At 51.8% G+C, this 26951-nt stretch overlaps 2 protein-coding genes across 3 annotated transcripts; both read right to left on the bottom strand.

Moving 5' to 3' along the window:
• Nucleotides 1-395: 395 nt before the first annotated feature.
• Nucleotides 396-6679, bottom strand: LRRC47 (leucine rich repeat containing 47). The gene is made up of 7 exons (XM_081954959.1): nt 5899-6679; nt 4707-5138; nt 4411-4527; nt 3984-4099; nt 2995-3097; nt 2398-2487; nt 396-1759 (listed from the first exon to the last, which is right to left on the bottom strand). The coding sequence occupies exons 1-7, from the start codon at nt 6583-6585 to the stop codon at nt 1553-1555; spliced, it is 1752 nt and encodes a 583-aa protein (XP_081811085.1). The 5' UTR covers nt 6586-6679; the 3' UTR covers nt 396-1552.
• Nucleotides 6680-8495: 1816 nt separating this feature from the next.
• On the bottom strand, nt 8496-26918 carry CEP104 (centrosomal protein 104). Of its 2 annotated transcripts, XM_081955866.1 has the most exons (23): nt 26791-26918; nt 26378-26453; nt 25232-25362; nt 24348-24521; nt 23748-23886; nt 23122-23184; nt 22386-22462; nt 22098-22266; nt 21590-21748; nt 20880-21104; nt 20030-20233; nt 19128-19295; nt 18172-18345; nt 17149-17325; nt 16408-16614; nt 15569-15685; nt 15249-15285; nt 14884-14965; nt 14187-14295; nt 13328-13466; nt 13157-13224; nt 12366-12462; nt 8496-11433 (listed from the first exon to the last, which is right to left on the bottom strand). In XM_081955866.1, the coding sequence occupies exons 3-23, from the start codon at nt 25342-25344 to the stop codon at nt 11297-11299; spliced, it is 2835 nt and encodes a 944-aa protein (XP_081811992.1). In that variant the 5' UTR covers nt 25345-25362; nt 26378-26453; nt 26791-26918; the 3' UTR covers nt 8496-11296. The 2 variants fall into 2 exon arrangements, with proteins under 2 accessions (XP_081811992.1, XP_081811993.1); XM_081955867.1 differs by lacking the exons at nt 26378-26453; nt 26791-26918 and adding an exon at nt 26497-26607.
• Between the last annotated feature and the right edge of the window lie 33 nt (nt 26919-26951).

Genomic DNA, 26951 nt, shown 5'->3' with positions numbered 1-26951 from the left:
AGTGTCTCCGGTCGAATGTAGAAGGGATGGCGGATAGAGGTCACAGGGGGCCGGAGTGGCTGGGAATGCAGGCCGAGCACTCACCTGCTCAAGTTCTTTGGCTTTTACATAAATCCCAAATCTTGGGGGACACTAGAAAGAAGCCCATTGAGCCTCAGTGTTTGGGGGCACACTGGTTGAAGGCCACCGTCCTCTGACTCATTTTTTCCTTACTGTGACCCTCCAAATTCACTGTTCACTCTAGCAATAGGCGGGGAAGGCTAGCTGAGGCCTGCATTGCAGGGCTGGCGCTGCCTGCTGTACTCTGGCCCCCTACCTAGGGCTGCCAACTGAGGGGTTTGGGCCTTGCTTCTTTGCCCCATTTCCTTCACGGCCAAACAAAAGACGGCAAAACAGATTTTTCAACGTTTTTATTCCTTTCCTGAGGAGTGGACGATCGATGCCCCAAAGCTGGAGATTCAGGCAGCCTTAATTGCCAGGAAGATTTGCCAGCCCAACGCCTTACATCTGGAAATGGGTTTTTACAGGGAAATGTTCGGATTTGAAAAACCATTTTGCGCTGCACTAAATGGCAGGGATCGTTCCCCTACAATCCAGAATGCGGGCATGACTCTCGGCCAGCTTTGGGGGAACAGAAGTGGGGGGTGAGGCTACTGCCTGTCGCCCAAGGAAGACCCAAGGCAGGTTGTAGACCGGGGTTGAATTTGGGGTGCGTCCGTCTGTCCTTGGAGCTTTCTGAGTTTGGTGGTTTTCTTGCAGGCGTTTCATGACCCTACTAGGTAACATCATTGCTAGAAAGCAGAACCTCGCTCCCTTCTAGCATCAATGTTGTTACCTAGCTGGGTCATGAAACGTCTGCAAGAAAACCACCAAGCTAAGAGAGCACCAAGGAGGGCCCCCCAGTCCTCCTCCTCCTCCTCCTCTCACCCCCTCCACAAACCCCCTCTCCCTTTGGGTGCTGATGATGTTACCTAGTTGGGTCATGAAATCTCTGCAAAAAGGCGCCAAGCTCAAACGCCACCAAGCACCCCACAGACTGGAGGGAGCAAAGGTTGGTGGCCATTTGGGACACCCCACCCCAAACGTCTCAGGGCCAAGCTGGGGAGGTCAGGGGACCCCTATTCTCTTGGAGGATCCGCATTGCAGGGAAGGGGAGAGCCTGGCAGGGAAAGGATACCCTCCGGTGATTTTCTACTGGGGTTCCTCTCCCCCCCCCCCATAGGACATTCCTTGAGACCACCAACCCGCCTCTTTGAAGAAACACGGTCACACAGCACAGCAAACCTCTACCCACCGGGAGGGATCGGTTGGGGAAAGTAACTTCGTCCGATGCACGCTCATTGGCAAGTGATCAAAACTGACACACACACCCCATCCGAGTAGGGGGAGTAAAGCAAGCTGAATGTCCGAGTCTCTCTTGAGACCCCAAATTCATACGGCTTAAAATAGCTCGAGGCTTCCTGGCTGCTGCGGCTGGCGAACGAGCCGAGTGCTGGGACTCCCCGAAAACTTTTATAAAGTGTCCCGAAGGGAGTCCCGGGGGAAGCGGCGCTTAATGAAGGACGGTGAGGAGGGAGGTGTGGAGATCCGTCTTGGACGGGTAGAGGACTCTGAGGTTCCCTTCGGCATCCACAACCCGCACCTGTTCCAAGATCAGAGGGGGGGTTGGGACGCTGCCTTCGTCCCGGGGGATTTCGTGATCCGAACCCGCTTCCCCATCTTTGTTGACTGCAGTCAGCCTGTTCATCTCCGCCATTTTCTGTAATTAATAATAATAATAATAATAATAATAATAATAATAATAATAATAATAATAATAATAATCACATTAAAGATTATTTTAACTTCCCCCCAAAAAACAGAACCCAGACGTTTGTCCCAGCATTGTGGTTGGTTCTGGACTCCAAGACATTCAGGAGTCAAACGCTTTCTCGGCTTAGAGTTGCACCTCAACTTACGGCTAGTCGTTTAGTTACGACGGACCCTCCCCCAAATGGTTGTTGTTTTTTTGCTGAAAACCAGTGTTTCCTCCTGGGCTTTGGCCAAAACACTGACCAGTGGGTTCACTTAATAACTGCAGAGTTTACTTTACGACCGCCAGGATCGCTGCAAAGAAGGCCGGTCGGTCCTGATTGACTTGTTTTACGACTGTCATGACTTTTGACTGTAATTGGCAGGTTCCACTGAGGCCGTAAATTGAGGACTACCCGTGAATCTTCTGGATATTAGCCAGTCGCAGGTGTGACTGCACTCGGGGTGGTCTCAGCTGTGAGCTGGTTCGGGGGCCAGGGTGCTGCAGTCAGGGGCGCCGTTGCAATTCCTGACAACCCCGAGGAGACCCATGGTCCCCAGCCCTGATGTGAGAGGCAAGGAAGGGTGGGGGGAGGGAGGACGTACCATAACCAGAGTGTCCATTACATCTTTGCACAGCTGAAGACTGCTGGTGCTCGTCACTTCCAGAAGCAAATCGGTGGTCGTTTTCCCAAGCTTAAAAAGACCGAAACGTCAACATTTCATCCCTGCTTTTACAAGAACTCCTCACTTTACAACCATTCATTTAGTGACCAAAGTTGCAACAGCCCTGGAAAAAGTTAATTAAACCAGTCCTTGCAGTGACGTCCCTGTGTCCAGGCGCTTGGTTACTTGACGTTTCATGACCCAACTATGTAACATCATCAGTGCTAGATGGGAGGGGGGATTGGAGGAAAGCAGGAGGAAGAGGAGGTGGAGAAGGAGAAGAGGAGGAGGACTGTGGGATCCACGGTGCTCTCACAGCTTGATGGTTTTCTTGCAAACGTTTCATCACCCAACTAGGTAACATCATCAGTGCGTTCTATTCGCCACTGTGGTTTTATAGACTATCTGTTTCCTCTTTGATTGTAATATATTTATACAAGGCGGCTCGATTGTGTGATTGGCAGATTGAAGAACTGGTCTTAATAAGTGCAGAATCCCAGCCCCCTCCTCACCCACTGCTCAGCCAAGCCCCCTTACCTTCGTTTTCTCGCTGTTCGTAATAGGAGGGAAAGAAATCACGGCGCCTTCGGCATCAACCAGGCAGGGGTAATTCTCCTTCCCATCCAGCAACTGAAGGTACCTGTCCAAATTGAAAGGAAGAAGGTTCACGTTATTAGGATGCTGTGACAGTCAAATAAAAACAAAGTAAGCCCCAAGCAACTGCCCTAGATTGATGCACAATTTAAAAAAATAAATAAATTAAAACCTCCCCGTCACATCTCTAAAAATAGCAGCCGAGAGGCAGATCAAACTGCGTATTAAAGAATTAAATTCGAGCCACAAATGGCTTCACGACAGGATCACCAGTGCTGGGCTCTTAAATCCAAATTTGGGTTTTTCAATTTCTGTCTGGGTTTTTATTTTCTTATTTTAAAACACACAGAAAACTTATTTTTCTATACATGAGATTACAGAGCGTGTATTAAATGGGTAAAAATAATTTAGTTGAAAGCTAAGATAGAATATTTTGCTGTCTTGGGACTTTTGTGTAAATTTGAGCATAAATTCTTGATATATTTTTTTTAGACAACCCATTGAGAACTCTGAGATAAATAGATAAAAATAATTTAGTGTAAAAATGATTTATTGGGGTGTAGAATCCGGGTTTATTTGAACATGAAATTTTGGATTTTTTTAAAGAAGAAAACCTTGCTGGCAACCCTAATATGCGTAGGTAAAACAATATTTTAAAACAGATTTCTTTTTGTTTGCGTGTGTGTAAAATCTGAGTCCGTCTGTGTGCACAATCTTGGGAGTTTTTCTTAAGAAACCCTGCTGCTAATTCTAGGATAAATAGGTAAAATAATGTAGTTTAAAACTAAACTTTGAATGTAAAATTGGAGAGCACAAAATCTTTGCTTCTTTTAGGGAAACCTTGCCCTGTGTAGTCTACAGATGTGGTAACTCTTGAACTTATGCTGCCCCTTTTACTATCCCTCCTCTGCCCTTGAACCTGTGAGACATACTTGTACAGTCCAGAGATGTTCTGTCTTCTCTTCTGTTTCCGCTGCTCCTCAGCTTCGGCCTGCAACTGGCGGAGGAGGTCGTTGGCCTTGGTCTCCTTCCGGCCCAGGGGGATGATCTGAAAAACGGGGAACGGTTTCAAGATGGGCAACTTCGGAGGAAGGGGAGAAAAAGGAGGAGAGGCAGAAAACAGGCGAGCAACTTATAACCTTGATGCTCTCTGAGATGGGTTGCTTTGCTATAGACGTTTCACGACCCAACTAGGGAACATCATCAGGGCTAGAACAGAGGTTTTTTTTTTTTTTGCTCCTAGCACTGATGACGTTCCCGAGTTGGGTCATGAAACGTTTGCAAGGAACCAGCCATGCTCAGAGAGCACCAAGGACCCCTCCTCCTCTCCACAAACCCCTCTGCTGGAGGATAGCCCACCTTCAACTCCTCTGGGGCCCGAGCCTCGTAGACAAGGGGTCCTTTCACCAGCTGCAGGTCGTGAGTCGCAATGGTGGCCGCTGTTCGTTTCTCACAAATGTCTTCGTGGAGCTTCGTCTGTTTATGGGATTAAAAGAAAAACAGATTTAGATTTATTTTGAACTATGCCTTTACAGCATTTCAAGCGGAGATCCTGCTGCCTGATCAGGAACAGCCGGGCTTGAGAACGGAACAGTTTTCCACCTGGAAAGGACAGGAGAGTCCATAACGGCTTAGCGTCCATTTTGGAACCCCACCTGAATGGAGAGGAACCTCTTCAGAGCATTGCCAGTGCTGAAATCCATGCCTTTCACCACACAACACACAATGTAAGGACGGACGTCTTTTGCACTGGGGCTGGCTTTCACCACCAACGGCGCTGGGCTCTCGGAGATGTGAAGTATTTTCACAAGGAGTTTTTGGGCGTCTTCCAGTTCGTCGTCGCTGCCTCCTTTCTTCTTGTTCTTGTTCTTCTTTTTCCGGCTTTCTTCTCTGTCGGTGCCACCCTCCTGCTTGCCTCTCCCCCGACGCAGGTACTCCAAGATCGATTTGGTCTGGCAGCCGTTCACCATCTTCTCCAGCCGTTTGTCTTTCAGGGCATTGCCTTTCAGGTTGACATCCTTCAGCTTCGGGCAATCGGCCAGCTCCGCTGGGATTTCGGAGAGCTTGTTGTTGGAGACGTCCAAAGTCTGGAGAAAGGAAACAGAGCTGGTTGTTTTTCACCAAGAAAAGAGAGCAAATCCCTAGGAACACCTCTGGTCCTCTCAGTCAGACATGACAGCCTCAGCTGGAAAACCACAACAGCTGGCAGGGCAAAAGCTCACACAGTGAAGCTAAGAGGTGCTAGGCATTTGTTGGAAGTGTTTACCACGAACCTTCACCCCTTCCACATTCTTGGTAGGGAAGTCATCATGGAGTGTGTGTGTGTGTGTGTGTTCTGTTCCAAAATTGTAGTGTTTTATGACGTCACTTATGTATCTTTGGTTCCTGAAGTCAGTAGGAATCCGATATCATTTCTCATCATTACAGAAATGCTGGGGGAAAATGTGAAGTTGATTTTCCTGAAAACATGTTTTATTTCATGCCGATGTGTGTCTATGTGAATTTACCGCCCCTCCCTGCCCCCATTTCACCCACTGCATATAATGTATAATACAGAGCTGGAAGGGACCTTGGAGGTCTTCTAGTCCAACCCCCTGCATGAGAAGGAAAGCCTACATCATTCCGGACAAAGGGCTGTCCAGTCTCTTCTTGAAGACCTCCAGTGATGGAGCTACCCACAGCTTCTGGAAGGGAAGCCCTTCCATTGAATAATTGAGTTGGGATAGGAATCGGAAGGGACCTTGGAGGTCTTCTAGTCCACCCCCCCCATGTAGGCGTGCTTTACTGAAATATAATCTATATTGGCCCGTCATTCATTTGCGGTGACCGGCTCGGCCTTTGGCTCACCTTCAGCCCGGCCAGGCGGGCCACTTCTGCGCCCAACACCTCCAGCTCGTTCCCGGCCGCCTCCAGCAGGCCCAGCAGCGGCAGAGGCGAGGGCGGCGGAGGGCCGGGCCGGCGGCCCCCCTGGGCGGGCGGAGGCGGCGGGGGCAGCATCGTCCCCGGGAGGGCGCGCAGACGGTTCCCGCCCAGCAGCAGCTCCAGCAGCGCGGGGGCCGAGCGGGCCAGCCCGGGGCCCAGGCCGCGCAGGCGGTTGCGGCGCAGGTTCAGCACCCGCAGCTCGGGCAGGGAGGCCGCCGTCCCCAACGTCTCCTCCTCGGGGCCCTCCAGGCCTCCCAGCTGCGGCGGCAGCTCCTCCAGGCCGTTGCCCGACAGGTCGAGCGAGCGCAGCGTGGCAGGGAGCAGCCGCCCGGCCAGGGACAGCCCCGCCGGGCCCAGCGCGCAGCCGGGCAGCGCCAGCGCCTGCAGGCCCGAGAGGAGGCCCAGCGCCGCGCCGGGCTCGCGTAGCTCCGAGCAGCCGCGGACCTCAAGGGAGCGAAGCGCCGCGCCCAGCTCGCCCAACGCGGCCGGGAGGCGACCTCCGGCCGCTCGGACCCTCCGCTCCAGCGCGTCGCCGGCTTCCAGCCGCAGCTCCCGCCGCCCGCCCGCCGCCAGCTCGGGCCAGTCTTCCTCGGCTCCCTCAGCCGCCGCCATCTTCGCTCGCTCGGCCGGCCGCTTTCGGCGCGCGCGGATGACGCTCTGCGACGCGCGCGGATGACGTACACCGTCTCTTTCCTTCTACGTCACACCGTTCCCCGCGCGCCCCTCATCCCGCGACTCTTTTTTGCGCAGGCGCCGAGACATTTTAAGACCGGTATTTCTCAAGCTGGGTTCTTTTTTAAGATGGGCGGACTTCCCGCCTGGGGAATGCTGGGAGATGAAGTCCACCCATCTTTAAAGGGACCCAGATTGAAAAAAGATTCCACACCTTTTAAGAGATATTTTTTTGGTTTCTCGGGTCTTTCAGGGGTGCCTCCGCCGCCGCTGCTTCTCCACCTCTCCTTCCCAATGGCTGATCCAAGGAACAGTCTCCGAACTGGGCAACTTTTCAGACTTGGGGACTTCACCCCATGGGGTGAACGTGAGGAATTCTGGGGGTTGAAGTCCCCAAGTCTGAAAAGATGCCCAGTTTGGAGTCCCCTGGATTAGCAGCATGAAGGAAAGGCCAAGTCCTCCGAAGACCTTCCGCAGGGCAAGTGTGGTCTTCTATGTTGGTCTTCTAATGGCGCCTGCATCGCAGACCTTCCATCACGGTCTCTTTCTGGTTAAGCTAGAAAGTTAAAACCCACCCCACTCCTAGAAGAATGAAACATCCTGGGAAATATTGAAAAGGCAGAATATTATATTTCCCTGGATGAGAGAAACGTGTTTTTAGGCAGGAAGCAGACTCACTCTTAATAGCCCCGCCCCACTTTTGTCAATGGACCATTAAAAAGCCTGAGCCAGTCTATTCTACATAGCAAAGTTCTCCCCCTTCAGCTCCAGGGGGATGGGATTAAGGCATGATCGTATTAGCCCTTTACCCATCTCACCACAGGGCACCTGGGAAGAAGCAACTGTAAACCAAACCTAGACTCAAAACGCAGCCTAGGGAGTTGCCCCTGCATGGCCCCGTGGGAGCCTGACAACCAACCCGAATACATTTCTTATACTGGAACAGAAAACGAGAGAGTTTGGGCAGAAGGGAGAGTATAAAACGCTCAGGAACTCTCAGCAGGCCCTTCTCTTTTTCTTCTTCTTCCCCCAACATCTGGAAGGATGTGACACCCCCCCCCTCTTCTCTTCAGGGGCTCAAGCCATGTGATCCTGTCCCCCATTAAGCCCTCCTCCTCCATTAAACTCCATGTTTCCAGCGTCTTTCCCCCCACTCGGAGCTGAGCCCAGGAGGACATTTCTCCCAACACACAAGCACCCAGACCTTCTCCGGGGGATCCGTCTCTTACCTGCTCAGCCCTTCAGCCCTTCCAACAGGGTCCTCTTCACGGCTACGGTTGAATCCGTCTACCCCGTTCGCTGGGGAACCTCTTCTGTAGGGTCCTCGGTGTTCTGAGCTTGGTTGTCTCCTTGCAGGCGCTTCACAACTCACCTGGGCAACATCGCCAGCACATCTGTGGATTCATCTTCTCCAGCACTGATGATGTTCCCTAGCTGGGTCATAAGACGTCTGCCAGACAACCACCAATCTCAGCACCAGGAACCCCACAGCCCCCCTCCTCTTCCTCTCTATCAACCCCCTCCTCCCTCCCAGCACTGATACCGTTACCTAGTTGGGTCACTGCCTCAACAAACAGCTGTCCTTTTCTAGGCATTTGCCTCCCTCCTAGGGCCGGGAGGGAGAGATTGGCCCAACCTCACCCATCCGACTCTGTGTCCAGGTGGCACTAGAACTCACAGCCCCCTGGTTTCTAGCCTGAGGCCTTAAGTGCGACACCCAAATGGCTCTTTGCTCTAAAGTACCCATTTTAAATCTTCCCTTTGAGCTGAGAACGATGCTGCAATAATAATAATAATAATGATAGAAAAGGAATACTAGATACAACAAAAAGGACCGGTCACATGTCAGCTGAAATTCAGAACTTTTTATTATCATTTAAGTACAAACAGGAGCGTAAGATGTTTCTACGTAGCCGAGAGCCTGCAGAACTCTGGAATCAGACCTGCTATCCATCTTATTTGCTCTTTAGGTTAAGACAGGCATTGGAATAAAAACGGCCCCGAACCCTTCGAGGCCTCAAAAGGATTCCTTTGGGGTAGGACTCCACTTTGGTGGATCTAAAGGAATCCCTCCCCTCTACCCCCCACCACCAAAAATGTGCTTTTGCAAACCTCCAGAGATTCCGAGGCCCTCAGGTGGTGGAGAAGGCGGATTTTGAAGGCCTCTTTTCCCATAACTTTCCCTTCCCATCTCAGAGGATGGTAAATATGGCCGCAATCAAAACCACCCAGGAAAAAGAGGTTTCGGAGCATGTGACGAGTATGGCGAGGGTCCTGCTTGCCCCCTCCTTCCCAGATAGGGCTGGGACCTGCTAGCCAATGCAACGTTCTGTCGTCGACTTACAGCAGTTCATTTAGTGACCGTCCAGTTGCAACGGCACTCAAAAAAGTGACCGATGACCATTTTTCACGCTTTTTCACCATTGCAAACATCCCTCTCTCGTGATCAAAATTCAGACACGCGGCAACTGGTTCGCGCTTACGACGGTTGCAGTGTCCCGAGGTCACGCGATCCTCTTTTGCAACTTTCTGACCAGATTCACTTAACGTTAATGGTCACCTTCCTAACTTTAGGCGAGGAATGCTGAGCAGGCGATGGTTGCTGGGGTTTGTGAAACACCGCCTTAAAAGCATCTCGGTGACTCCAACTCCCAGGATTCCCAGCCAACACCCACGCAAGGTCAGGCTGCCGAGGCTGAGAAGCCCCCGCCTCAAAGCACATCTTGAGTGTGCGCAACCATGGCCCTCCACTCCGAGTCAAATCCGACACGCTTCAGCCACCCCCCTTCCATCCCCCGTTCTACGGAACTGAACTTCTCTACGATTCCATTTTTTTATTTAAAAAAAAACACATACACTCCTTACAATTTTGAAAAAAAAGTTTGGAAGCGCCTACGGTCTGCATTTGTGCAACTACAGATATCGAAGGGGTGGGCTGCATAGTAGAAAGTACTCGAGTTATTCGTGCCTAGGTGAGTCCCTCGGCCCAAACTGAATTGGCTCGGCCGGGCTCTCGACTGTGATTGCTCTTTTAAAAAAAGGAAAATGCTGATTTCCTGCAACCTGGTTTGTTTTCCTATGTCTTTTAAAGGAAGACCCTTGCCTGTCCTGAGCAAATTAAGAGGCTTGGCTCTCTGACAGAAAAGCCTGCCTGCTTCCTGTGTGCTGGTGCATCTCAGAAACCTACGCATAAGCCTTTGGTTAAGGCATCTCAAAAAGAGATGCAAATCAATTTGTTAAAAAAAAAAAGATGCATTTTGTTTTGGGAAAAAAAATGCTGCCTGTCTTTTCAAATTGAGGGTTGGAAGCCTAAGACCAAAAAGATATATATATATATATATTTAAAAAGAGGATGATTCGGTGACTGTTTTCTACTTCCCTTGTCCAATTGTTTATAAGCCCTTCCTGTACTTCCAAAGGGATTTTTTCCCCCCTTTCATTTTACGGATTCCTTTGCCCTTTTCTCTGGATGGGCCCCCGAATGGGCTGCGATCCTGAACAAAATGAATTCCATTTTGGAATCAAAAGTAACTCACTCAACTCCGCTCCCTGAGGCATAAAAAGCCAGGGTGAAGCCAAAAAACTGCTGAGTGTCCCCCCCCCCTATTCTTTCACCGTACAGCCTCAGCAACCAAGCGTGCAAGGGAATTCCCCCCCCCCCCCCCAGATTTTGCTAGTTCTGGGCGAAGGGAAAAATTCTCGGGGTCAGGAGCTGCCCTTGCTTGGTCTGCCTTCCCAAGGAAGAGCGCGAGTGTGTTGAAAAGCCCTTTAACGGTCGCTACTGTGAAGCAACACAGCCTGCAAATTCTCACAACTCGGACTATCTTCCAGAGATAGTCGCTTCTAATCCATTTTGTGCTTTGGTTTTAGTTCCTCTCCCAGGGAATATTTAGAAATTCCCTAAATTTATACACAGCCCACCCCACTGGCGCAACCTTGGGTTCTCCGAGCTGTGGCTGCACCATCTCTGGAGGCTTTTAAGAAGAGACTGGACTGGGACGCTGTAAGGTCTCCTGCCTGGAACAGGGGGTTGGACTAGAAGGCCTCCAAGGGCCCCCTCAGCCCTAGTATTCTATGTCCGAATCAGCTGGGAGATCATTAAAGAGAGAGCCAAGCTAGAACTATGGAGGAATTCCCTAAGGGTGGAACAGATGTTGTGGGTAGCTCCATCACTGGAGGCTTTTAAGAGGAGACCAGACAGCCATTTGTCCTGAGTGGGAGATGGTCTCCCGCTTAAGCAGGGGGCTGGACTAGAAGACCTCCAAGGTCCCCTTCTACTCTGTTAATTCTGCATTCTGAGAACCAAACTCAAAATGAGGAGGAATTTCCAGACAGTGGGAACAATTAATCAGTGGAACTGCTTGCCTTCAGAGGCTGCTCCGTCACTGGAGATTGGACCAACATTTGACTGGGTCTCCTGCGCGAGCAGGGGGCTGGACTAGAAGACCTCCAAAGTCCCTTCCAACTCTGTTATTCTGCAGAGAGAGCAAACTGCAGCGATTGTAAATGAAGGGGGGGGGGAATTGCGATTGGCAGAGAATCCGGGTGCCCCCCCCTTTCAGACCGCCGCTGCTCCACAAGGCCTCCGCAAGGCCTCCTGCAGCGAAAGCAGAGAAACTTTGGCCCCTGGGAGGTAAAGAAGGGAGCCGCCTCATCGCTTCGCATACGTTCTGCCAGCGTTTTTATTGAAGCCTCCTCGAGGGGCAGGGATTTTGCTCCCCACCGTGGGCGACCGCAGCTTCGCCCCCAGGGGCCCCGACCGGTTCAGGACGCTTCCGCCAGCCCGACCTGCAAATTAAGGCCAAAAAGAAGAGAAAAGAAAAAGAACAGTGTGTGTGAGAGAGAATTTAGCACCCCTTCTGAGGAATACATGGGAAGGGGAGGGAGCCTGCAGCCAAAGATGGGCGGCGTGTGTGTGTGTGTGTGTGTGTGTGTGTGTAGAGCAGAGCTGAAATTACCGGTAGTCCTCGGCTTACGACCTCAATGGGGGACAGGGTTTTCCACGGAACTTTTTAGATTGCATGATCTTTTGGTGGTTAAGTGACTCGCTGCGGCTCTTAAGTGAATCGCGTGGTTATTATTAATCATTGAAATTTCGAGGCTGTTCCATCTCCCTGATACAGCAACTCTGGGCAAGCTTGCAACAGAATTCCAATTCCAATATAATTATTCTACGTTGCAATTTGTACGTGTTTGTTTTTTATTTATTCGTTAAATATATTCGCCGCCTATGGGGCTCCTCTAGGCCATTATATATATAGGCGATATTTAACTCTAGAGGGTTGTTTGTGCCTGTATCCTTTTGTATAAGTGACACCATATATAAACATTTTTGCTGTGGCTGTTAAGTGAATCACCTGGTTCTTAAGTGGATCCGGTTCATTTTGCTTAGCCAAGGAGGCCGCCAATGGGGACCACCTCACCCGCAGGGATCCTGCAACCGTCTTAAAAGACACACCGGTTTCAAGTACCTGAATTCTGATTACATGGCCGTGGGGGGTGTGGTGAGAGTCGTAAGCGCGAGGACCGGCGGTAACATTTTTCAGCACTGTTGTTAACTTCAAAGGGTGGCTAAACGAACGGTTGAAAGTCAAGGACAACCATACACGGATTCCCAGCTGAAAGTGCCGGCTGGGTGCTTTTGCGGCCTGATTTTTGGGGGAGGAGGGAGGTCACCCCAGTTTACGAAGGAGGGAGGGGAAGCACGGGAGGGTCTTTACCAGTGGCGGTCTGTGTCGGCAGGCTCTTGTTCAGGGAATGTGCCCGCCTAGGGTTCATGCGGCAGCCGTCTTTGCCCATCAGGTGCACCTTCCAGGCCTGTGGGGTGGGGGGCAAGTGGGGGGGACGGAGAGAGGAGGAGAGAAAGGTTCAGAGGGTTTACTGCGACCGTGGAGAGAGAGAGAGAGAGAGAGAGAGAGAGAAGGAGCAACGGACGACAGGCTCACAACCCCCAGTGGAGGAATGGTGGCTCGGCGGCAGTTGGGGCTTCCCCTCAGGGTGAGAAAGCACGGTGGGGAAGAGGAGGAGGGCAGGGGCGTATGTCGAAGGACAAAACCCAGGAGTAAAACGAAAGCGGGAAAACAAACGAATGAGACAATCCACCCAGGGAGGAGTGCTGTGACTATTCGGGGGGGGGGGGGGTCAAGATCCTGACGCAGCACCCTGATTCTCACACTATTCGGGGTCAGGATGCCTTTTATACATCCGGCTTCTTAATGCTGTTAATAAATGGGGTTCAAGCACTTTAAGAGCAGAGCTGGCTGGGGAATTCTGGGAGTTGAAGTCCCTGAATTTTGATCAATTGAGAAATATAAGCAATGTAGGAATGTAAAAAGAATTATAGCTCTGCCCGGGTGCTGGATTGTCCCCGCAACACCTTCCCCTCTTAAAGCAAGTCAGCCGCTGTCCTCGGCTGCCCAGGACAGGGAGGGGACCCTTCCCCTGCTCCCCCCCACTCTTAATTCGACCATCTCCTGAAGAACTCCCTCTGCTTCACGCCCGTGGCTCTCACCTCCTCGCCCGGCGTAAAATTCTCGTGGCATAACGGGCAGCGGTTGGCCACTTTCTCAGGCTTGGCGGCTGGAGAGGAGAGAGAGAGAGAGAGGGGGGGGGAGATCGTCAGCCGGGGGAGGGTCTCAGATGCAAACGGAGGTCCCTGTGCGGGCACCAGCGAAGGACTTACGGTTGCAGGATCTGCTCTTGACGTGCCGGGGCAGCTCGTCCTTCGGCAGGGCCTCGCAACAACGGGAACACTTGGCAAAGTTGTCCTTTTTCTCACACTCTGTCAGCAGGTGCTCGATCAGGCTGGCGATTTCCACCACCTGCCCAGGTGGGAAGAGAAGGCGGCCTGGGCTTGAGAGGAGGGCCAACCGGTGTCTGGGTGCGTGTTGGTTTCTTCCCAGGCTGGCAGGAAAACCCCTCTGTCCCGTCCCCCCCCCCCCCCCAAAAGAAGCCAGGCCTTCCTTCCCAACCGTTTGGGGCCAGGTCTCCATTAGCGACTAGCTTTCACTGGCCAGAGTTCCTTCTCCCCAAACTCCTAGACCGGCTTGCAAATAGATTTGGTATTTTGTTTTTGCAAAACGGGTAAGGCAGAATAAGGAATCCGTGGGAGGACTCCCCTCCCACTGAAGAGGAGGGTGTAACGAAGGGCCTTAAAGTCACAGGTCTGGAAGGGACCTTGGAGGTCTTCTAGTCCAACCCCCTGTCCAAGCAGGGGTTTCCACTGCTAAGCGAGAGAGTTGTTAACTGAGTTTTGCCTCATTTTACGACCTTTCTTGCCAGGGTTCTTAAGTGAATCCCTGCAGCTGTTCAGTTAGTAACTTGGTTGTTAAGCGAATCTGGCTTCCCCATTGACATTGCCCGTCAGAAGGCCCCCGGGACACTGCAACCGTCATAAATATGAGTCAGTTGCCGAGCGTCCATGTGACCCCGGGGATGCTGCTGAAAATCTGCAGACCGCCCTGGACTGTCCTGAAACCTCCAGTGATGGAGCAGCCCCAACTCCAGGAGGGGAGCCCCTCGGGGAAGGAGGGACGGCTCACCTGCTTGCAGAAGTCACACCTGGTCAGCATGGGGCAGTGCTTCCAGTAATGGAGGTCCAGTCCTTCCTCGGTGAAGCTTTCATCCCTTTCCCCACAAAAGATGCACAGGCTGACCGGGAGGAAGAACAGGGGGGAAAAAGACCCACAAATTCAGCCACGGAAACCGCGTCCTCTGGGAAAGGCCCCCGTCCAAGCCCCCTGGCGTTCCCCTGACTCTTATGTAACCTCCATTTAGTGCTGCTGTGTGTGCAGAGGCCATAAAGTAGCTTAACTGGAGGTTAATGTGTGGTCCTTTATGCCTGACAAGAAAAGAGGGAGGGAAGGAGGCAAGAGAAAGGGGGAAGGAGAGAAAAATGAAGGAAAGGAAGGAAGGAAAGGAGAAAAGGAAGACGGAAGGAAGGAGAGAGGGAAGGAAGGAAAGAAAGAAGGAAGGAGAAAGGGAAGGAAGGAAGGAGAAAGGAAAGGAGGGAAGGAAGACGGAAGGAAGGAGGGAGGGAGGGAAGGAAAGAAGGAAGGAGAAAGGGAAGAAAGGAAAAAGGTAAGGAGGGAAGGAAGGAAGGAAAGAAGGAGAAAGGTAAGGAGGGAAGGATGACTGAAGGAAGGAAGGACGGAGAAAGGGAAGGAGGCAATGAAGGAAGGAAGGAAGGAAGACAGAAGGAAGGAACAGAAAGGAAGGAAAGAATCACCAGCTACTTACTTGTCCAGGTAGTTCGTGACGGACGAATGGTCATCCAGAGCCTCGCCCGGGACCGGCTGGGCAGCCTTCTTGGACGTTTCCGCTTTGAAGGAAAAGGAAAAGGAGTTCCGTAAGCGTGAACCCCTTGGCCAAGGCTCCGCCTTTTGATCATGGCCCTAAATTCCCTCTTTTCTTCAGGGCTCTTGCAACTCCGAGCGGTCATTAAACGGAAGGCTGTAGGCCGAGGACTACCCGTCCAATTCAACCGTTGGAAACATGAAAAGGCCTTCCTTTTGCGAAGGAGCCGGGCGCTCCCTCCTTATTTTTATGGGGATTAAGTCATTAAGTGCAGCCGTAGAAAAGCCTTAAAGAAAGGGAGTCAGTACCTGGCTTCTTTGATTTCTGGAAATCGCTCTCTTTTTCCTAAAAAGAAACGAAGGGAGTCAAAAGAAAGAGAAGCGCAGAGCCAAGTGCAATTGACAAGGTAAAAAAAAAGGGGTGTGTGTGTGTCTCATCGGGCAACCCCCCCAAACCTGCAAGGGGGGGTGACAATTTGGGGCTCCCCTGAGTGACAGCAGGAGGCAAGGGGGGGGGGCTTCTCTGGCTGACCCCCCCCCCAGAGGTGCTGGAGGGCCACATCTGGGTGAGACCCATGCTGGCTGGGGACGATGTTGGGGGGGAGGTCTTTGAAGCCCCCGGGAGAGACCTTGTCGACTTGGGCCTCCGCCTGCGCCTCCTTCATGGCTGCCAGTTGTCCTTCCAAGGCTTTCATCTCCTCTTTCTTCTCCTTCTCCGCTTCCTCCGTGGCCGACTTCTTCTGGGCCTGGGGAGACAAGCAGCTGGCAGCCATGGAGCCCCGAGCCAGCATCACTCCTCCTCCTCCTCCTCCTCCTCCCTGCAACCCACACCCCCTTCCTTCTAGCACGGATGACGCCACCTCGCTGGGTCATGAAACGTCTATTAACAGTCATGGCGAACCTTTTGGGCAACGAGGGCCAAACTGGAACATGGGTCCCTGCGCGTGCGCTGAAGAGCCGGAAACCCAAAGTCCAGCTGGCCGGTGCGCACATGCCATTTTGCAGACTGTTTGGGGGACATTTTCAAGCCATTTTGGGGGCATTTTCTGGGCTGTTTGGGGGCCATTTGAGGCTGTTTGGGGGTCGTTTTTTGGGGCCATTTCCATGCCACTCTTCGGCCTGAAAACAGCCCAGAAAAGCCCCCCCCCAAAATGGCCCGTTTTTTAAACCAGAAGAGCAGCTGGCAACGGCAGGTGTGCCCAGAGAGAGAGAGGGATCTGTGGCACGGATGCCATCGGTTTGCCATCATGGGTATCTAAGAAAGCCGCCAAACTCAAGAGAGCACCGAGGGCCCCACGGCCTCTTCCTCTCCCCTCCACCCCCTTCCCAACAGACGTGGGCCAGGTGAAGCTAACTCCAGGCCTGCCCTCTGCGCCAGCCCCACGCTTGGGCTTCTGAGAGCCAGGCCAGGGGTTTCCAGAATGGGCCCTGCGCATTCCCTTCGAAAGGGCGGAATATCCTCCCTTACTTTGAGCTCGGCCTCCGTGAGCCGGCCGTCGATTTTAGCGAAGCCGTCAAACAGGGTCTTGTACAGGACGTTCTTGCGGGTGTTGGCGTCGTCGGGGGGCAGGTACTCCAGGACGTTCTCTCGGTGCTGCCGATACATGTCCAAGATGATCCGCAGGGCCGTTTCCCGCACCTCGAAAACACGGTGCTCCAGAGCCCCTGTGGCAAACTGGGAGGGAAAAGCAGTTTCTCCGCTCAGGCTCAAGGTGGGAGCGTCCGGCGTGATCATTTAAGATCTGGAGAACAAGATGGCCGGTGGGGGGGGGGGGAGAGCGGAGGGACCGCAAGATATGTGATCCACAGTGATCTGGTAATCGAAGAGTTCGGCCACTTGAGAATGTCTCCACTTCAACTCCCAGTTCTAAGAGAGCATTTATTTTGATGTGTATCCCAGCCATTGTGGCTGGTTGACTCTCTTACAATCCCTTTCTCTGCAATCTCTCCGCTCCGGGGGATGGGAGGGGGGAAAATGGCTATGTTGGCTTGCTGGGGAATTCTGGGAGTTGAAGCCCCACACATCACCAAGCTGCCAAGGTGGAGAAACACCGGCCGTTAAGTGTCCAAAGAAATAAGAGTTTTGGTTGGGATGGGATAGAAAGAGTGAGAATAGGAAGGCCTGTGTTACATTCTGCAAGGAAAGTCCTGTGTCTGGCTCAAATCTGAGAACAAACTGCCGGGGGCTGTAGGAGCCCAGAGTTCTTACCCGCATGACGTTATCGACGGTGAAGCCGGAGTTCTCGGTGCCCAGGTGTTTCAGCAAGCGTTCCACCAGCTCCACCTGGCTCATGGCGAGGTGCGTGGGGCAGTTGGACCTCAGGGGCTGCACCAGGTGGGCAGGGATGATCTGCAGAGGCTTCACTTCGTTGCAAAGGGCCGTCTCCTGCGAAGAGGCAGGGCGGGTTACTGTCTGGCGAGGGGCAACTACCAGAGACTCGACCGTCAGCATAGAAAGGTTTATTTACAGGTAGTCCTTGACTTACAACCATTCGTTTAGTGACCATTTAGAATAGAATAACAGAGCTGGAAGGGACCTTGGAGGTCTTCTAGTCCAACCCCCTGCTCAGGCAGGAAACCCTACACCACTTCAGACAGATGGCTATCCAACATCTTCTTAAAGACTTCCAGTGTTGGGGCATTCACGACTTCTGGAGGCAACTTCTGTTCCACTGATTAATTCTTCCCACTGTCAGGAAATTCCTCCTTAGTTCTAAGTTGCTTCTCTCCTTGATTAGTTTCCACTCATTGCTTCTTGTTCTACCCTCAGGTGCCTTGGAGAATAGCTTGACTCCTTCTTCTTTGGGGCAACCCCTCAAATACTGGAAGACTGCTATCCTGTCTCCCCTAGTCCTTCTTTCCATTAAACTAGACATACCCAGTTCCTGCAACCATTCTTTGTATAATAAAGAAGTCCTTCATTTGAATTGTGGCTTATAACGTTCAAATGAAATCATAAACGTATGAAGAAATGTATGAAACTGCACTGAAATTAATTTCATTTTTCATTTTTTAATATTTTACTCAGAAGATCCAAATACAAAATCCAACAGGAAAAAAAAATTAACAGAGAAAAAAAAACCCACACTGGATAAGAACATTAAAAAAAAATGTGAATTTTTAAATCACATTTGAAATCACAACCCGGGACAAATCTCTAGCTACCTTACGGACGGCTAACCGACTGCAGAATCGTCTGAACCCAACGCAGTTTCCCTGCAGCCAGACTGACCTGGATGAAGTTGGTAGCGGCCATCCGGAGGCGGGCCGAGGAGTCCCCTGTCCGGGAGAGGAGGTTGGGGAAGCTCCGCTCCACACAGAAGGTGGTCTCCTGCTTGCCCAGTTTATGCTTGGGGATGTACTGCGTGATGCTCATTCTCAGGAGCTTCAAGGAGGCATGGAAGACCTGCCGCGTTTAAAGGAAGGAAGCAGCCAGACAGAGAGTGCCTCCAGGGGAGTCCTTTTCAGGCTTTTAAGCCCCCCCCCCTCAAGCAACGGTCTCTCTTTTGGGTATCAGCAGGCGCAGGAGACGGGGCGGAGATTTGGGGAACCCAGGGTGCTGGGATAAACTCTCCTGACCGAGGCTTCTTCCCGAGAGCCTGAATTTAACTCCTGGTCCCAACAAAAACCCCTTTTGTTAATTGAGTGTGGATTCTGCTCCTTCACCTCCAGCAAAGTCTTTCCAGGGAGGATTTACGGTCACAGACCTTCTCTGGCTTGGAGAGCTGCCAGGACGATCTCTGAAGGACTTGGCCAGGAGTCTCGGAGAGTCATGGACCAATGAAGCGAACTAATGGTCTCCTGCAAACTCCCCTCCCCTTCTGCTCCTCTTTTATTCCCTCTGGGAGGGGCCATTCATCCTCCACCTATGGCCTTACTCCCAAGTCCACCCCTGTTCTTTAGCTGTTCCCTTCCTCTGGCTGCTCTACGCATGCGCACCCTGGGAACAGGCTCCAGCTGTTCCTCTGCTTCACTGATGTCTGACTCTGAAGGCAGCTGGTAACTGTCAGACGGCTCTGGCCCCCTCTCTGCCTCTGACACAGAGCCCTCGCCCTCACCTTCTCCAGACTCCAGGACTGGCCCAGCTTCCTCCCCAACCCTCCTCACTGTCCGAATCTGCTGCCGGCAGCTCCCCTGGTGGAGCACAGCCCCCTCCCTCTCTAGCTCCCATATTTCACCTTTACTCACCGAAGAGACGATATCTTTGATGGCCCTCACGACAAGAAAGATGGCTCCCCGGAGCATGTTCTTGAGCTCCTCCTTCGGCGTGCTGGTGGGAGCCTCGGTCATTCTCTTGTAGATGGCCAGCAACGAGTCCTCGCGATACGACCAGGTTTTGGAATAGGCGCCGGCCACCTGGGGAAAGCAAGGCAGGAAGGAAGGAAGGAAAGAAAGAGAGAGAGAGAGAGAGAGAGAGAGGGACGTGGCTGGAGACCAGCAGCTTCACGAAAGTTCCTAGCTGGCTGAGAATGGCTCGTGGGGGCAAGCTCCTTCCCTCACTTCTATAGGTAGTCCTCAACTTACGACCATTCGCTCGGTGACTGTTCAGAGTTACAACGGCCCCGAAACAGTGAGTTTAGGACCGCATTCCAGACTTACAACCGCTGCTGCAGCATCTCCAGGGTTGCATGATCGAAATTGACACCTTTGGCAACTGGTTCAGGTTTATGACGGTTGCCGTGTCCCCGGGGTCATGTGATTCTTCTTTTGCGACCTTCCCCCCCCCGGCAAAGTCAACGGGGAGAGCCAGGTTCACTTAACAACCACGTTAGCCACTTAACATCTGCAGGGATTCACTTAACAGCAGCGGTAAGGAAGGTCATAAAATGGGGCAAAACTCACTTGACAAATATCCTGCAGAGCCACAGAAATTCTGGGCTCCACTGTGGCCATAAGTCAAGGACTACCTTTATCGGGACACCCCGCAGGCCTCCTCTCCCCGTGTGAGGCTCCCTGCCCCCCTCTTTTTGAAACATGTCCCCCGATTGGCTCCTGTCGGTGCTCCTGGGCCCCCCCCTTCAGCCCAAAGTCAGGGAGCTCAAGAGGCCCTAAACTGAGCTGCCTGCCCCCCCCCCCGCCTCCCCCCTTACCAGAGTTTCCCCGAAGATGTCTATGGAGGCACTGGCTTCCCGCAGGGCCTTCTCGGTCAGAGGCTCCGGGTCGCCAACCACCCCACTCCTGGGCGTCTCTCCGGGCTCTTCCTCGTTCATCTCGGGCTCCGGCAAGGAAAAGCCTTCCTCCTGCTGCTTGCGGATGGCCGGGAGGGGCCGCTCGTCGTAGGGCAAGAACTCGACCTGGAAGAGAAGGACCCCGCGGTCAAAGGAGGGTGGGGGCTGGGGTGGCCGGATGACGTCCCTCCTCGGTTCGATGCCCTCCAGGGTGCGGCTCCCGGAAACCCCCCTCCCCTCCCCTGCAGCACTCTGAAGGAAGCAAAATGGGAAGTGTTGTTGCACAGAGGGAGAATATGGGAGGGAGGATTTGTGTCTAGGGCCAGAGATGTGAAGGGCGGGAGACAATTGTGGAAAAAGTTCTTGGCATTTGAGGAAAGAAGGAAAGGACAGATAAAGAGAGGAAAAGGAGACAAGGGGGAAGAAAAGAAAGAAAGAAAGAAAGAAGGGAGAAAGAAGGAAGGAGAGAGAAGAAAGGAGGGAAGAAAGGAAGGAGAAAAAAGAAAGGAAAAGGGAAAAGATCAGAAGAAGGAAGGAGAGAGAAGAAAGGAGGGAAGAAAGGAAGGAGAAAAAGAGAAAGGAAAAAGGAAAAGAACGGAAGAAGGAAGGAGAGAGAAGAAAGAAGGAAGAAGCCCGAGTCTTGGCACTTGGGTCTCTTCTTCAGGGGGGGGGGGAGTCCTGCCGTGTCCTTTCCTCCCCCCCCGCGCCACCCGACATCTTCGGTTGGAGAAAAGGGGACGAGAGAAGCAGGAAAGAGTCGGCCCAAACTTACACTGATCTTGGGGAAAGCCTCCGCAGCGATGGCCGGTGGGGGGGAGACCACCTGAGAGGGGGCCGGCTCAGGTGAGGGGATTTCAGGGGGCTTCTCGGAGTGCATCGAGGCAGGACTCTCTGGCTCGGCTTTCTCCCGCCAGGGGGACGGCAGGGGCTTCTTCTGCTGGAGGGTCGTGGTGGGCTGAGCCACGGGGTCGAGTGGCAAGTCAGGTATTCGCCGGATCTGAGTGAACGAGAGGAATTCATCCAACCCTTCATTCATTCCCCCCTTCTGCTTCTCAGAAAACCCAAGGAAGAGACACGCCGGATGCAAAGCCTCTGGTTGCAGAGAAAGGGATTAGGAGAGAGTAAGCAAGCTGCAATGGGGATACGCCTCAAGAGGAAGGCATTCGAACTGGGAGTCCAAGTCCACACATCTTCACGTTGCCAAGGTTGAGAAGCTCTGGTTACCACATTACTGTGGCACATGGCGGGGGCCCAGTGCATATTTCTCTGCCACCCAGGTTCTTCTAATAGGTTCTGGGAGTTGAAGTCCACACATCATGTTCAAGTGGCCAAATTTGATCTAAAGTGGACCTTCCAAATCCTATAAATCCCAACCCCTGATCAGTCTTCAGAGAGAAGAGTTTTTAATGGGGGTGGAGATTCCCCAGGATCCCAAACAGCTGGCTTCCAGAGGTGATTCCTTCCCAGGGACGCTCCACTTACAGCGAGCTCTGGGTCCAGGAGATTATGAAGCTCCAACTGCTGGTAGACTTTGAGACGATAGTCCTCCATCTGCTGCTTCTTCTGCTTGGCCAAGTCGTAGTCCTCCCTCTTCACGGCGCACCGTTTCTCCACCTCGTATCTCCCCAGCCGCTCCCCGACCTGAAACGTGAGCCCGGCATGGAGGCAATCGGTCACGAGAGAGAAAACCTCTAAAACACAGAGAGCGAACGAGTGCCCAGATGTCCGATGGATAATTAAACGAATGAATGAATTGGCCATCATTCATCAAGCCTGCATTCAAAGCCATGAGAAACTAAACCGAGATTGGTCTAAGAAACCGGGTTACCCCAAACCAACACGCAGAACTTTTGAGATTCAACACCCAGAAGGGGAAAGAAGCCTTCCCACATTTCGGATGTTGAAGAGAACGGGAAAGGAAGGGCCTCAGGGCAGCCCTTTCCAACGCCTCCCACTGGGACCCTTCCCCTCCCCGCCTGGCCGCCACTACCTTCTGCAGGTCTGCGATGGCTTGCTTGAGCTTCTTGGCGTGATCGTAGTGCTCCCTGTGCACCGCTTCGTGCTTCTTCTCGTCCAGCTTCCGGATGATCTGGGCCACTTCCGGATCCTGGTACATGTCAAAAGCCAGATCGTCCAGCGGAGAAATGGCGTCGGCCTTCCTGGAATGAAGGGGAGAATGGCTGGCCTGGGACGGCTGGGAGGGGAGGGGTAGGGAGGGGAGGGGTAGGGAGGGGAGGAAAACGGGGACGGAGAGCCGTTCCCGTGAGGCCGTTCTCACCCAGGGTAGCTCCCCTCGAGGGCCGAGTCCTCCGAATTGCTCCCTAGGTAATGGTCGATCAGCTTCTCCCTGGAAGACTAGATAACAAGACCACAACGGATGGAACGTTTGACCGGAGTGAGCCCAGTGCGGGTGGAATGACAGCAACACCCAAATGCAGGCAGCTCTCCACTTACAACCCTTTGTTTGAAGTCACAACCCCACTGAGAAAGTGTGATTTATGACCATTTTCACACTTACAACCACACCAGCATCTCCACGGTCGTGTGATCAAAACTCAGATGCTTGGCACAGCTGAGTCATATTTATGACGGTCGCAGTGTCCCATGATCCCCTTTTGCAACCTTCTGACCGGCAAAATCAGATTCACTTAACAACCGTGTTGCTAACTTAAACACTGCAGGGATTCACTGAACGACCGTGGCAAGAAAGGTCGTAAAACGGGGCAAGACTCACTTGAGAACTATCTCGCTCAGCAACAGAGATTTTGAGCTCAATTGTGGTCGTAAGTCGAGGACTAGCTTTAGTCCTCGTGTACAGGTGGTTCTTGAGTTACAGCCTCTACATCTGTACACCTGTATCAAGGACTACCTGTACACCTGTACGCCTTGAGTTATGACTGTTAATGGAGTCTGCCTGTCAGAGTCGTAACTTATGATGGCTGCAGATCTTTAATTGGGGGGGGGGGGGAGGGCGGGGAAAGACACGCTTTGCGTTTTGCTGTTCCCAGACGTACCTGGCTATTTTCATGGCTCAAATCCACAGGTTCCCCAATAATATTTATTGCCACAAGAGCAACCTGGAAAAAGAAGAGGGAGAAGAAGAGGGCGGAGGTCTGTTGCCCTCTTCCTTTTTTGTTTCAAGAGAACAAGAGAAGAGTCCCCAAGGGGCAACAAAAACAGAGTTCACCACTTCCCAGCCATTCTGCTTTTAACTACCCATGTGGGAAAGTCAACTTTTGCATCCTACGTTAATTATGTTTATAATAAGGGACTTAATCATTTGTATTTTTGCCAGGCAAGTTGTGGACCCTACAGACGGGTTCTCTCTGGCCGTTCAAAATCAGAATATTACTATCAACTTCAATGATTTTTACACGGTGTTCCCTTTAGTGTTTCACAACCTGGGCAACTTTTGAGACGTGGGGACTTTAACTCCCAATTCCCTGGCACCAACACATTCTTTCTGATATCCCCACTTTGTCCTCTCTTATGATACCTTTCTCTGCAATCTCTCTGCTCTGGTGGGCAGAAAAGCATGGCAGGCTGGGGAATTCTGGGAGTTGAAGTCCACACACCTCAAAGTTGCCAAGGTTTGGAAATGTTTGGAAATATTGATCTAGAGAGTGGCATTTTTTTTTACCTGGCTGTATAGGTTGTAACGATTGGCGTAGCTTTTGTGGAAAGTCAACTTTAGATATTGGCCAACCGCATCCACATAGACCGATTTTAATTCCCGGGCCCTGTAGCCGGTCTTTTCATTATCGGAAAGGGAGACATAACTGTAGAAGATGAAAAAAAAAAGAGGCTTAATGCAGATTCTATTTTACAAGTATTGCAAAGCCGTTGGCACTGACGGACGCTCAATATTTTATGTTCTAAGAAAACGATGCCTGGAGTGAACTGCCAAGAGGTTTGTGTGTGTGTGTGTGTGTGTGTGTGTGTTGGATGGGCCTCCATCTTTTTCAAAATACTGGCTTGAAATCCTAAACTATCCACAAGTGCTCTCAAATTCCTAAGGAAAGGAGAACAAGCAGAGTCAGCCAGCATTCACAAGCACGCCTTTTAGGATCTATGGTTGCTTATCGGGAATTGCACCTTGCTTTTACAAGATGGACTGATCCGGAATCAGCCAGGGGGGCGGGCAAGTCCCATACGCCCAATGACAACCCGCTTTGTCTGGGTGACCCCCTGATGGACTCAGGCAGGAAAACTGGCGCATGCCAGGGAAGAGAAAGCTCACCCGAGCCTCTGGAATTGCTCCGTTTTATAGGGTGCAAAATAATCGGGCAAGTTTTCGCTGATGTAGAACTCAATTTTGCTGGAGATCATATATTGGTGAGCCAGGAGCTGCAGCTTTCGGATCCTGCACCTTTCCACCATCTGGAGGACTATTTCTTGGGGATATTGGCAGAGTCTGAAAATAAAGAAGGAGGAAGGTCTTTGATTTCCCATGGCAGGTTTGAAATGGAGGGAATATTTTATTACACTCAGTGACCAGGGGGAAGGAAGGAAGGGAGGCAGGAGAAGAGAGGAAGAGGAAAGGAGAGGGAGTAAAGGAAAAAAAGGGAGAAAAAGGGAGAGAAGGAAGGAGAGATAAGGAAGGAGAAAGGGAGAGAAGGAAAAGAAGCAAGGAAAATAAAATGCCAGAAACCCCGACGTCTCTATAAACCTAAGCTGTCCGAATATACCTAATTCAATATGGATAAATTTAATACTACATAACATACTGTACCCACAGGACTCTAAAAACCAAGAAAGCCAAACGTGAATGCATGAAATTTATGATTTATGAGGAAACTTTCTTACCTGACTGATTTACAATCCTAGGCTTAAATTATGACCTTTCCACATTCACATCTCCTAATAGTAGAGATGAAGACACGCCACTCAAGTTTTAAAAAGCCCTCTGACTGAAATGTTGCAATTTTTTCTAGTTGCTTTATTGTCAATTTTTTTGATGGGGGGGGGGGGGAAGAACCTTCTTTTGAACAGTGAAAAACAGAGGGGCTGCCTATAAATCTATTTATTTGTTCCATTTATTTAAATAAAAAAAAAAAACATTCTGGATTCTTGCAAGCTGCCCCCAAGAGCACATGAAATATCTAGAATTTCTTAGGGCCTGACCTTGGTGACCTCCATCCGTTGACCGTTGGTGCATGAACCATCAGTTCCTTGGCACTGAAGCCGTCCTCATGTCCAGATGAACTTATAACAATAAACCCAATCTTGTGTGGCATCCTGCCCTCTTCTGCTAACTAGGAAGAAAGAACAGGCTGCTCTTTACAAAAGGAGAACGATTACGGCATTTTAACTTTGCGCTCTGAAGGCAAGCAACTTTGAAAGTTAGTCAAAGATCCATCTCAAACATTTGCATTTGCTGCCTTCTACTTAGTCATCTTATTCAGCCTGTTTATACAACTGCCCAACTCAATTAGCAGCTGTGGGAAACAAACCAGGATAGAAATAAAAACAAAACCAAACAGAAGACAGGGCCCTTCACACATTTGGGGCCTCTGGCCTGGGCACACGTATCGGCATTTCGTGTATTTGCACCCAAAGGATTTGCATATTATTGTGAGTCACCTAGAGATGCTTTGAAAATATAAATAAATAAATAAATAATTGGCATGCTTTGCATGTATTGGGTCTGCAATCACATGTATTTTGCATGTACTGTGTTTGCACGCACGTGTTTTGCATGTATTGGAATGGCATGTTTTATTTATTTATTTGAGTGGCCTAGTGGTGAAGATGCCTGCCTCCCACTCGTGAAGGTTGAGACTTCAATCTTAGGCAGCAAGCAGATGTTTCTCTCTCGGCGGCACAAAGTGAAAATATCTGCTGCCAACTCTGCACAGGCATCAGGAAGGGCATCCGGCCAGTAAATGCTCAGCTCCATCCAGCTGCCCCAAATGTACCCTGAATTACAACTACAGGGTCCTAAAAAGGGGGGAAATATTTGTTGGATTTCTATAGTTGTCCCTCTCACTAAGTGACTCTGGGCAGCTACAGAAATTGAACATGCTTTGCTTGCACAGTGTTAGCATGCGCAATTGTTTTGCATGTGTTGGAATGGCATGACTTTTGCATGTACTGGGCTTGCGTCCACGTGTGTTTTGCATGTGTTGGATTGGCATGACTTTTGCATGCCCATGCTTTGAATATGTTGGGTTGGCATGACTTTTGCATGCGCAGGAGTTTTGCATGCATTAGATTGACATGTTTTGCATGTTCTGGGCTTGCATGCATGTGCCCCCCCCCCCAGCCCACCTGGAGCCAATCCGTCCGTCGTGGCAGGCGGGGGCGGCCTCTTCTGCTCGCGCGACCTTCACCACCATGAAGACGACTGCGGGGAGGGGGGGAACAAAAGGGGAGGGGGCACAGCTCACCTTGACTGTCTCTTCTCGGGCCCGGCGGTGCTTCCCTTCCCCCGTCCCGGTTAAGAGGAGCCATAAATCCCAATGTTAGCAACGCGAGCCCCACAGCCCCGCTCTACTAGCCCCCCCTTCCCGCTGCCCCCATCTAGTGGCGGGCAGTTCCACCGGCCCCGCATTCGGGAGGAGCTCCGCTCCTTTCACCCCCGCCCCAAGGGAGCCCCCCCCACAGTCCCCACGTTTGGGGAGGGGAGCCCAAGAGAAACTCCCCCACCCCCCTCCGTCCCTCTCGCCCCCCTCGCCTCCTACTTTATTCCGGCTCCATCACTAGGGCCTCTGTTCCCCTAGTAACCGCTGCGACGCGACTGCGCAGGCGTGAGCGAGGCGGCACAGTGGGGCCGGCGGGAGGGGGAAGGGCCAGCGAGGCAGTGAATGGGCATGCGTGCAGCGTGTTCTGCGCGTGCGCAGTC

Source organism: Natrix helvetica, assembly GCF_964273705.1.
Source record: "Natrix helvetica genome assembly, chromosome: 5".
Classification (NCBI taxonomy): Eukaryota; Metazoa; Chordata; class Lepidosauria; order Squamata; family Natricidae; genus Natrix; species Natrix helvetica.
This window is presented reverse-complemented; position numbering and strand designations above follow the sequence as displayed.